Genomic DNA, 12,989 nt, shown 5'->3' on the forward strand with positions numbered 1-12,989 from the left:
TTTTAAGGGGACTTTTAGGATAGGCATAACTGTTTTTTATTTTTGGTAGTGCTTTGTTTTGTTTTGTAATTTTAGTGTTTGCTATTTTTGTAGTTGTTAGATACTGTAGTTAAGTAGTGTAGACGTAGTTTGAGTTGGGGGGTTGTGACGGTTTAGATGTTAGGGGGTAGTTAGGTCTTTAGGTTATAGTAGATTAGTGATTGATAGTGTAGTGGGGTTAGGTTGTGCTAGGGGTTAGGGCGCATAAGGGGTTAATAGTATTTCATGTCTATACAATATTCGAATTATATGCATTTTCATTTTGCGTGTTCTTTTTATGATTAAAAACAAATATATAATTATAAATGTAAATATATATATTTGTTATCGAAGTCTCGCAAAAAAGCATTTTTATTTCTAAAAAATTATTAAAATAATAAACAATATACATGAAAATGAATATAATTTTAACATTGTATATTTTTTGGGTAAAGTCAGATATTGAGTAATCCTAGGATTACCTGGGTAAAACAGACCTTACCAAAGGGCTGTGGGTAAAGCCCGATGTATGATCAAAAATCCCCTCAGAGTGCATAGTCACTGCATCAAACATATATAGCATGCACTATAATTCCCCCATCTTCACTATCTTTTTTGCTTCTGCCTGGGTGAAGGTCCCCTTGTAAACCTCATTTCCCAAGGTTCACATGGGGTGGATGCCAGAGGATCGGTGGGACACCCCCCTTCAACCTCCCAGGCAGAGGCAAAAGTAATAGTGTAGATGGGGAAATTACAGGACATCAGGCTTTACCCACAGCCTCTTGGGTAATGTCCGTTTTACCCAGGTAATCCTAGAATTACCCAGATTTCTGACTTTACCCGTGATATATACATGTATCAACATAGCTCCTATATATTATTATAATAGGGAGATTTTGTTTGTTTTTTTAACTTTATTAGTCAGGTATAGTGAAGAGACATGAGTTATCTGGTCGTTCCTGGTTGTAACCTGCATTTTGCCAGTAGTGCGATATTTTCCAATTTCTGAAGTGCAGGTTACGTGTAAGGTTTCAGCCACGTTTGTTTCACCACCTTTTCAGTGTGAGACAGGGCGTGTAGGTTTAGTGAGTAAGGTTATACAGGCATTATTTAAAGTGTTTCTACACAAAAACAGTTTTTAGTTTCAGTGAGCGCACTGTGTGTGATGTGTAGGAACTCAAATACGGACCCCCCCGAGCACTTAAAGTGGTGACAAGTGGTGATGTCAGCAGCTTTGAGCAGAAGCCACAATCCCCATTATTTCCAATGTGAGACACATCACCACTTGCATCACTTTGCGGGTCCACCCCTTTTTTTGGAATATATCACCAGACTGAGGGGCTGCAAGCCCGGTGAGGCCAAAAAGCCATATTCCTGTTGGACTGGTGATGTTTGGATATCGCTGCCTTATACAATCACAAGTGTAGCATTTTCACAAATTATCTCTCTATGCAAATAATCTTACTCGGACATCTGTTCATGGTTGAATTATATATTAAAAAAAGTTTCCCCCCTAAAATACACAATAAAGGGTAAAAGGAAAAGCGATGTCTCGATATAAAGTTCAAAAGTCTTTTTTGTTATTAGCCTTTTTCCAAATGTTCATGATGCTGATATGCAATGATCATTTTGGCTGGAATGTGCTTGATAGTTATTGGCATAGCACACCTTGGAGATAAAATGCCTTTTTTTCAGTAATTTTAAGGGTCTAAAGTGTGTAGGTGTGGGGTGTTAGAAAAAAAACGGCACTGAAAAGTGCTTTTACATTGCGGCCTATGGGGACTGTGTGTTCACTGCTTATATACATATATATTTAAGTGTTAATATGTGTATATACACATATAAACACATAAATATATATTTATATATTCATAGACATATATATTTACACTTTGATGCCCATCGCTGCACGACTAACCCACTTCGCTGCACTAGGATATTTATTTGAATTTTTAAATTAATTTAATAGTCCAAATTATTCCTTATTTAGTTTCTCTAAATTTATTTATTTTCTCTAAATTGAAACAAGCTTTTTATTCTTCTGGTAACTGTCTAATAAAATATCAATTAACAGATACTTATATAATTTAATACAGCCCCCCTAAAATTATATAAACAAGGAAAGAACAATAGGGAAATACTGTAAAAGTCTGAGAGAAAATATCAACAGTGAAAGAAACTTTCACCTAGATTATGAGTATTGCGCTAAACAGGGTGCGAAACTAACGCCAAAAAATTTGCGTTATTTCACTCTCCATAGTGCTGCATTAGGATGGCATGGAACGTCCTAGCCGTTATGCTGTCCTAAAACCATAACTGCTTCCTAACTGTGGTCACGGGCTGGAGGGCGTGTCTAGCATCAAAGGCACTCCTCCCAGACCCAATCCATAATTGAAATCACGCGATCACATGTGCGATTGCGTGATTTCAATTGTTTTACTTATTTGTTTACATCAGAACTTTGTACCTATGTAACAAATAAGTACCGGCAGGAAGGGGATAACATTAAAAAAACTAACCCACTTCGCTGCACTAGGATATTTATTTGAATTTTTTCATTTATTTAATAGTCTAAATTATTCCTTATAAATGGCTAGATTACGAGTTTTGCGTTAGAGGCTATGCGGTGCTAACGAGCAGTTTTCCCTCACCGCTCACTTCCCTACAGTGCTGGTATTATGAGTTTTTACAAAGCCGTCGTTAAAAGACAAGAAGTGAGCGTTGAGCAAAATTTTGCTCATTATCGCACTCCAATACCAGCGCTGCTTAAGTCTGCGGTAAACTGGTCGTATGTGCTCGTGCACGATTTCCCCATAGGAATCAACGGGGAGAGCCGGCTGAGAAAAAGTCTAACACCTCCCAAAAAGCAGCGTAAAGCTCCTTAACGCAGCCCCATTGATTCCTATGGGGAAATAAAATGTATGTCTACACCTAACACCCTAACATGAACCCCGAGTCTAAACACCCCTAATCTTACATTTATTAACCCCTAATCTGCCGCCCCTGACATCGCCGACACCTACATTATTCTTATTAACCCCTAATCTGCCGCTTCGGACACCGCCGCCACCTACATTATACTTATGAACCTCTAATCTGCTGCCCCCGACATCGCCCGCCACCTACATTATATTTATTAACCCCTAATATGTCGCACCCAATGTCGCCGCCACTATAATAAACATATTAACCACTAAACCGCCGCGCTCCCGTCTCGAAAACATTAGTTAAATATTATTAACCCCTAATCTGCCGTCCCTAACATCTACGCCACCTACCTACATTTATTAACTCCTAATCTGCTGCCCCCAACGTCGCCGCCACTATACTAAATGTATTAACCCCTAAACCTAAGTCTAACCCTAACACCCCCTAACAAATATAATTTAAATAAATCTAAAGAAAATTACTATAATTAACTACATTATTCCTATTTAAAACTAAATACTTACCTATAAAATAAACCCTAAACTAGCTACAATATAACTAATAGTTACATTGTAGCTATTTTAGGATTTATTTTTATTTTACAGGCAAGTTTGTATTTATTTTAACTAGGTACAATAGTTACTAAATAGTTATTAACTATTTAATAACTACCTAGCTAAAATAAATACAAACTTCCCTGTAAAATAAAACCTAACCTAAGTTACACTAACACCTAACACTACACTATAATTAAATACATTAACTAAATTAACAACAATAAAATCAATTAAATTAAATCAGCTTAAGTACAACCCCCCCCCCCACTAAATTACAGAAAATAATAAACAAATTACAAGATATTTAAACTAATTACACCTAATCTAATAGCCCAATCAAAATAAAAAAGCCCCCCCAAAATAAAAAAAACCCTAGCCTAAACTAAACTACCAATAGCCCTTAAAAGGACCTTTTGCGGGGCATTGCCCCAAAGTAATCAGCTCTTTTACCTGTAAAAAAAAATACAAACAACCCCCCCAACAGTAAAACCCACCACCCACACAACCAACCCCCCAAATAAAATACTATCTAAAAAAAACTGAGCTCCCCATTGCCCTGAAAAGGGCATTTGGATAGGCATTGCCCTTAAAAGGGCAGTTAGCTCTTTTGCAAGCCCAAACCCTAACCTAAAAATAAAACCCACCCAATACACCCTTAAAAAAAAACTAACACTAATCCCCTGAAGATCGACTTACCGGGAGAAGTCTTCATCCAAGCCGGGCCGAAGTCCTCAACAAAGCCGGGAGAAGTCTTCATCCATCCGGCGCAGAGCGGGTCAATTTTCAAGACATCCGACGCGGAGCATCCTCTTCTTTCGTCGACTAAAGACGAATGAAGGTACCTTTAAGTGACGTCATCCAAGATGGTGTCCCTTAGATTCCGATTGGCTGATAGAATTCTATCAGCCAATCGGAATTAAGGTAGAAAAAATCCTATTGGCTGATGCAATCAGCCAATAGGATTGAAGTTCAATCCTATTGGCTGATCCAATCAGCTAATAGGATTGAGCTCGCATTCTATTGGCTGATTGCAACAGCCAATAGAATGCAAGCTCAATCCTGACTTTATAGGTATAAGAGCTGATTACTTTGGGGCAATGCCCCATAAAAGGCCCTTTTAAGGGCTATTGGTAGTTTAGTTTAGGCTAAGGTTTTTTTTATTTTGGGGGGGCTTTTTTTATTTTGATAGGGCTATTAGATTAGGTGTAATTAGTTTAAATATCTTGCAATTTGTTTATTATTTTCTGTAATTTAGTGTTTGTTTGTTTTTGTACTTTAGCTAATTTAATTTAATTGATTTAATTGTTGTTAATTTAGTTAATTTATTTAATTATAGTGTAGTGTTAGGTGTTAGTGTAACTTAGGTTAGGTTTTATTTTACAGGTACTTTTGTATTTATTTTAGCTAGGTAGTAATTAAATAGTTAATAACTATTTAATAACTATTCTACCTAGTTAAAATAAATACAAACTTGCCTGTAAAATAAAAATAAATCCTAACCTAGCTATAATGTAACTATTAGTTATATTGTAGCTAGCTTAGGGTTTATTTTATAGGTATTTAAATTATATTTAAGTTAGGGTTAGACTTAGGTTTAGGGGTTAATAACTTTAATATAGTGACGGCGACATTGGGGGCGGCAGATTAGGGGTTAATAAATGTAGGTAGGTGGCGTCGATGTTAGGGATGGCAGATTAGGAGTTAATAATATTTAACTAATGTTTGCAAGGCGGGAGTGCAGCGGTTTAGGGGTTAATATGTTTATTATAGTGGCGGCAACGTTGGAGGCGGCAGATTAGGGGTTAATAAGTGTAGGTAGGTGGCGACATTGGGGGCGGCAGATTATGGGTTAATACATATAATGTAGGTGTCGGCGATGTTGGGGGCAGCAGATTAGGGGCTCATAAATATAATGTAGGTGGCGGTGTCCGGAGTGGCAGATTAGGGGTTAAAAATTTTATTATAGTGTTTGCGATGCGGGAGGGCCTCGGTTTAGGGGTTAATAGGTAGTTTATGGGTATTAGTGTACTTTTTAGCACTTTAGTTATGAGTTTTATGTTACGGCGTTGTACCATAAAACCCTTAACTACTGACTTTAGAATGCGTTACGGACCTTGACAGGGTAGGGTGTACAGCTCACTTTTTGGCCTCCCAGGACAGACTCATAATGCCGGCGCTATGGAAGTCCCATAGAAAAAAGACTTTACACAGTTTACGTAAGTCGGTTTGCGGTAAGGCCAAAAAAAGTGTGCGTTTACCCTAAACCTGCAAGACTCGTAATAGCAGCGGGCGTAAACAAGCAGCGTTAGGACCTCTTAACGCTGCTTTTTTACCCTAATGCACAACTCGTAATCTAGCCGTTAATTTCTCTAAATTATTTATTTTCTCTAAATTGAAACAATCTTTTTTTCTTCTGGTAACTGTCTAGTAAAATATCAAGTAACAGATACTTATATAATTTAATACAGCACCCCTAAAATTATATAAACAAGGAAAGAAAAATAGGGAAACACTGCAAAAGTCTGAGAGAAAATATCAACAGTGAAAGAAACTTTCACCTAGATTACGAGTTTTGCTCTAAACAGGGTGCGAAACTAACGCCAAAAAAGTTGCCTTATTTCATTTTCCATAGCGCTGCCATTACGAATGCAGAAGGAAAATCTCTGTAACGCAACCCCATTAATGTCTATGGGGGAAAAAAGTTACATTTGAGCTTTGAGCTTTGGGAAAAGAGTTGAATGCCCTTTTAAGGGCAGTGAAAAAGAGCTGAATGCCCATATAAATGCCCCTTTAGGGGCAATGGGTAGCTTAGTTTTTTTTTTTTAGAGTTAGGGTTTTTATTTTGGGGGGTTGGTCGGGTAGTGGGTTTTACTGTTGGGGGGACTTTGTATTTTTTTTTACAGGTAAAAGAGCTGTTTAACTTAAGGGCAATGCCCTACAAAAGGCCCTTTTAAGGGCTATTGGTAGTTTATTGTAGGCTATGGGGTGTTTTTATAGGGATATTAGATTAGTTGTAATTGGTTTTATTTTTGATAATTTACGTTTATTATTTTTTGTAAGTTTAGTAGTTTAGTGGGGATTTTTTTGTAATTTTAGAGTTTTATTTTTTTTTCGTAGTGTTAGGTTTTTTAAATTTTTAATTTAGATATTTTAATTGGTAGTATTTTTTATTTTATTAGAATAGTAATGTTAGTTTAATTTATAGTTTAATGTTAGATTTAGTTTTATTTCACAGGTAAGTTTTCATTTATTTAAATATAGTTATATTGTAATTTTAATTTAAAGTTAGGGGGGTGTTAGGTTTAGGGTTAGTTTAATTTAGTGTTTTGCGATGTGGGGGGGCTGGCAGTTTAGGGTTAATAGATTTATTTAGTGGCAGCGATGTGGGAGGCAGGAGGTTTAGGGGTTAATAGGTTCATTTAGTGGCGGCAATGTGGGAGGCCCAGAGGTTTAGGGGTTAATAACTTTATTATAGTGGAGGCGATGTTGGGTAGCTGCGGATTAGGGGTTAATATATTTAAATAGTGTTGGAGATGTGGCTGGGCGGCAGATTAGGGGTTATTAGGTTTATTTAATAGTCGTGATGTGGGTGGCAGATTAGGGGTTAATACGTTTAATATAGTGCTTGCGATGCAGGAGGGCGTTGGTTTAGGGGTTAATATGTAGTTTATGGGTGTTAGTGTACTTTGTAACAGTTTAGTTATGAGTTTTGTGAAACATTTTTGTTTCGCAAAATCCATAACTACTGCTCTCAGATGGCGGTATGGATCGTGTTTGTAATACCGGCGCTATGAAAATCCCACACAAAAATGTCATTGCGTTGCGTTACAGGCTAAAATGCTTGCGGTATAGCTATACCGACACGACTTGTAATATGCGTTCCTGGCCATTATGCTGAATTTCCATTTTTTCGCGTTAAAAGCCGTAGCCGTTTGTGATTTATACAATACTAGTTAATATCACTACTGTCTGACAGATTCAGAAAAAGACAAGTGGCCAGATTACAAGCGGATCGCTATGCAATATGGACGTACCGCGCTATCATTAGTACAGGAGTTGATATTACAAGTCCATGGTAAAGCGTTTTTACCAGAGAAGGGTTAGCATGGCCGACATCGCTCTTGCACAACCTATACTTTCATTGGATATCGCAAATGTGCTAACTTGCGCTCATTTTACAATATGAAAGTTATAGTTTGCATTTGCGTGACAGCCAAAACTGCACTAGAATATTTAGCTCAACTTGAGACCTGAAGTAAAGTGTAAGGGTTAAAAGAATGTTCACAAGCATAAACACATTAAAATGAACTATTACACACATATATACACTTTTTAATAAATATATATAGTTTTAATATTTATAAAAATGTTTTAAATGAGTTGAAAGGGATATGGTATATGACGAGGTGTTGGACCAGGAAGGGCTCCAATGTTAGCGCGCGTCATTTTTTTGCTCACACTCAAACTTTTATTTTCAACTTGTAATGCTCACGCTTTATACTTTGAGCACATTAATTTAGCTTTCCAAAAAAGTGTAATATATCTAAAAGCAAATAAAATAATAGTTTAATGAACATTAAAGACAATTTATCTCCACGTGTCTTTTAAAATGCATAAATTCAAGCTATTATGGATCTTCCTTTGCAAAATAAACCTACTTGTCAATTTTATGGTTTTGGGGGCTTGCTTCTCTCAACCAATTCCTCTGTAGGGGCTGCCCAATTAGGCAATAGGCAAGTATACTGCAGTATCAGATACATACATATTTCCTGTTAGTGTTAATATAAATGTAAGCAAATGTAACAAAAATGATGTTAATTTGCAGCAAATATTTTACCAAGGGTAGCTGCACCATGTTCTGAATTATAGCTCACTTACAAGAAAAAGCAAAATCGATAAATATCATTCAATAGAAAGAAACATATATTTTTCAATAAATAATAATGGTAACGCCTCCTTACTGTATATTAGCTTGTTATATAGTCATAGTCACACATTTTGTATTATACAGTTGTCTAAAATAGTATATTCACAGCTGTTTCTTCTTCACAGGCCATGGATTCTGGGAGTCCACCTCTCTCTTCTTCTGTACTACTGCATATTACAGTTCAAGATGTTAATGACAATCCTCCTGTATTCCAAGATAGATCAATAAGTGTAACAGTGAAAGAAAATCAGCCTCCACATGTGGTAATGTGGTCATTTTTTTCCTGCATCTTATTTGATGGTTATTTGTGGTTAGACATACACGTTGTGTGTTTGAAGTACTGGTAAACACATTGAATGCTTTTTTTAATGTTATCCCCCTCCTGCCGGTACTTATTTTTTACATCGGTACAAAGTTCTGATGTAAACAAATAAGTAAAAAAAATTGAAATCAGGCAATCACACATGTGATCACGTGATTTCAATGAAGGGATTGTGTCTGGGGGGAGTGCCTTTGATGCTAGGCACGCCCTCCAGCCCGCAATCCCAGTTAGGAAGCAGTTATGGCTTCAGGACAGCATAACGGCTAGGACGTTCCATGCCATCCTAACGGTGCTAAAGCCCAGCACAGTAAGGAGGGCATGGAATGTCCTAAGTGCGGGAAGGGGTTAAAGTGCCAGGGTGTGTATGTTTTTGTCAGTACAATTGATGAGTTTTTTTTTATAAAACCCACCAGTGCAAAATATTGCATTACATGAAATAATTAAGCTTAGTGACAGGTTGAAAAAATTTTGCTGAAAAACTTGCTGCATTTTATATACAAATGCATCTTAAAATGATGTTAAACTCTCCCCTTTATAAAACCAGATCCGGATGGTTAGTGCTTTAGATGGAGTTTAATTCATCAGTTGTTATGAAGATGCACTATAAATTACTTTTTAATATAGATATGAAATTCAAATAACCCGCACTCTGCCGCCCACTTCAAAAGTCAATTTTTCTATGAGCTAATGGTTTGAATTATCCAATCAGTGCTCTAGCTACAACAAAATGGAAAAAAAGCTGATTGGAGAACAGTTCAAACCATTAGTGTGATGAGTGGGAAGTGACGTCACTGGATGGGGACGGGGCTTAGGTCCATCTATGTCACAGTTACTAAGTGAGATTAATGGTACCAGATGTATATTCTCATGCTGTACAATAAAATAGTGTTGTACCCTCTTTGCTGTGTCCTGCATCTCATGACATGGTGTCAGAAGTGGGATGGGCGCAGCATGCCCGTTGTACACGGTGCAACCGTACCTATGATCAGAGTGTCATATGTCCTGCTAAAGACAAAAAATGTAGAAAATGGAACCGAATGGGCCATTTTGTAGTGGTGTGTAAAACTGAATATTATAAGGAGATGCAGGTGGATAGCGACCAGGAGGGCCAAGAAGTATCCTTTGTAGGGTCTGTTGTTGAACGGCCTGGTTCAGATGAAGATTGGAGGGTTACTCTTACTGTAATGGGAGCCAAAGTTGCCTTTAAGATTGACACAGGAGCAGACATCACTGTTATATCCCTTGCAGCGTTCATAAAACTGCCTCGGCAGCCTTAGCTGGCGAAAGTTACAACAAAAGTCCATAGTCCTGGTGTCCGCATTGATTGCGCGGGGAAATTTCTTGCCAGCTGCGAGCAGAGGAAATTCACCATGTGGGTGCATGTGATTAGAGGTCAGTGTGTTAACAACCTATTGAGCAGAAAAGCAGGATGTGGTTTGGGCCTAGTCGCCAGAGTCAATGAGATTTCAGAAGATATGTTTGGTGACTTTGGCCTACTGAATTGCAACCCAGTCTGAATATTACTTAAAAGTGACGCAGTCCCATACAGCATTACCAATCCACGTAGAATTCCGTTCCCGCTCATGCCTCAAGTGGAGAGGGAGCTTCTGCGTATTAAGAATATGGGAGTTATTGAAAAGGTTGTTGAAGCAACTGACTGGGGTGCACCCATTGTGCACGGATCTGGGTAGACTTGAAAAGGCTGAATGAGGAGGTTAAGAGAGAGAGAGATATGTGCTGCCGACACTTGAAGACATAGCTCCGAAATTGGCTGGGGCGAAGTTCTTCTCAACACTGGATGCTTCCAGCGGCTTCTGGCAGATACCCCTAGATCCAAAGTGCCGCAAACTGACTACCTTTATTACATCAGTAGGTCGGTTTTGCTTCTGCAGACTCCCCTTCGGGATATCCTCTGCTCCGGAAATCTTTCAAAGTGAAATGAGTTCTCTCCTAAGAGACTACATGGGCATGGCAGTCATCATGGACGACATCTTAGTGTATGGGTCTACATTGGAGGAACATGATCAGCGATTGAGCTGTGTGCTGCAGACTATCAGAGAGTCCGGGCTGAAGCTAAATAAAGAGAAATGCCATTTTAGGAAAGCTGAGTTATGTTACTTTGGGCATATCATCAATGGGGGATGGCATGAAGCCAGACCCCAAGAAAATTTGTGCTATTGAACAGATGAAAAGTCCTTCTGATGTACATGAGCTGAGACAAATATTGGGCCTTGTAAATTATGTGGGCAGGTTACTTCCAGCTTTGTTCACAATACTACACCCTATCACAGAGTTGCTAAAGAAAGATGTTGCCTGGGTCTGGGGACCTTCACAGGAAGAATCTTTTATGCAAGTCAAGTCCCTGCTGGGGACTGCCCCAGTGTTGGGGCTCTACGACCCTTCCAAAAAGACTGTAACTAGTGCTGATGCAAGCAGTTATGGGTTAGGGGCCACCCTCCTGCAGTTGAATGAAAACAAACTACAGCCCATCGCCTACTGTTCCCGTACACTGACGGCTGATGAGTCAAAATACGCCCAAATTGAGAAAGAGTGCCTGGCTGCAGTTTGGGTCTGTGAGCGCTTTCAGCATTACCTAGTAGGTTTAGAGAAATTTAGTCTGGAGACTGACCATAAACCGCTAGTCCCTCTAATCAACTCCTATGATATTGACAAAACACCCCTAAGATGCCAGAGACTTCTAATGAGGCTGCTCAGGTTCAATGTTCAGGCAGTGCATGTTCCGGGGGAAACAACTGGTTGTGCCAGATACACTTTCCAGGCTCCCGCTGGCTGCTGCTGAAGAGTCTTCAACGGAATCAGATGTGAAAGTGTATGTAGATTCAGTTCTGGCCTCCAAATCCATCTCTTCAGGGAAGCTAGAACAAATAAGAAAAGAGACATATTTAGATACTGACCTTCAAGAAGTAATAAAGTATATAAAAGAAGGTTGGCCCGAGAGTCGGGCAGCCTGGATATCTTTAAGTTCTTACCAGTAAGAAAGGTCGCAGCTCATGGAGCTGGATGGGTTAGTGCTGTTCCAGGACCGCATTGTTATTCCTGTCAGCATGCGGCAGGAGATGTTAAACAGGATTCATGATGGCCACTTAGGCATTACAAAGTGCAGAGAAAGGGCAGCTACGGCAGTATGGTGGCCTGGGATCAGTTCTGACATCACAAGCCATGTGTCTAAATGTGCCTTTTGCCAGGAATGCTGGCCTACTCAGAGAAGGGAGCCCTTGATTTCTACACCGCTGCCTGCTGGCCTGTGGCAGAAAATAGCTGCTGATTTGTGCGAACTGCACGGGAAAAAGTACCTAGTCGTGATTGACTACTATTCCAGGTATTTGGAGATTGCACCCTTGAATGAAATCACAAGTCAAGCCGTTAGCACTCGTCTCAAAAGCTTGTTCGCCCGGTGGGGCATACCAATGGAGTTGGTGAGTGATAACGGAATGCAGTTCGCTTCCACAGAGTTCAGTTCTTTCAGCAGAGAATATGATTTTGTACATTTCACGTCAAGTCCACATTACCAGCAGGCCAATGGAATGGCTGAAAGGGCAGTTCAAACAACAAAGTTCATTTTGAAGCAATCTGAGCCATACCTGGCCTTCTTGTCCTATAGGGCGACTCCCATTCAAGCCACGGAGTTTAGCCCGGCACAGCTGATGCTAGGATGCCAGATGCGCACCACCTTACCCTCTGTGGGTGTCTTCCAGCCAACTAGCTCTATTCCTCGGGACAAGGTCCTTAGGAGGGATGAAGAGGCAAAAAGGGGCTATCGATTCTTCTATGACAGGAGACATTCTGTGAGGCCCTTGCAGGAGCTTAATGCGGGGCAAAGTGTCAGAATTAAACTGGATGATGAGAAGAAATGGAAAACGCCTGCTACGGTAATTGGACGCTCTCCAGAACCAAGGTCTTATGTAGTACTTACTGATGGAGGGACAGTTACACGTCGAAATCGTAAACATCTTCAGCCTGTACCTGAGAGTTTGGAACTGGATGCCTCAGTACCACCGCTGGTAGAATCCCCTGTTTTAAAAGGGGTGCCTTCCCCTCAGCAAGATCACAGCGGGGATATGTCTTTGCCTCCAGCGGACTCTCAATCACCTTCTTCTCTATCAGAGGACAGTTCATGTAGAGTTACATCAAGTGGAAGAGTGGTGAAACTTCTGGCCCGATATCGGGATTAACATTAGTTAGAACAGTAACTGGAAGTATGGGCAGAATAATCCCA

General features: G+C 39.4%; 1 protein-coding gene across 1 annotated transcript in view; it reads left to right on the forward strand.

Annotated features, from left to right (window-relative positions):
• The window catches only part of LOC128658145 (protocadherin Fat 4-like), a 651,406-nt gene that overhangs the window by 155,557 nt on the left and 482,860 nt on the right, over positions 1-12,989 (forward strand). Inside the window, exon 15 of the mRNA XM_053712644.1 lies at positions 8,556-8,693. Coding sequence (XP_053568619.1) covers positions 8,556-8,693 — 138 coding nt within the window. The remainder of the gene's footprint in view (positions 1-8,555; positions 8,694-12,989) is intronic.

Source organism: Bombina bombina, chromosome 4 (genome assembly GCF_027579735.1).
Source record: "Bombina bombina isolate aBomBom1 chromosome 4, aBomBom1.pri, whole genome shotgun sequence".
NCBI lineage: Eukaryota > Metazoa > Chordata > Amphibia > Anura > Bombinatoridae > Bombina > Bombina bombina.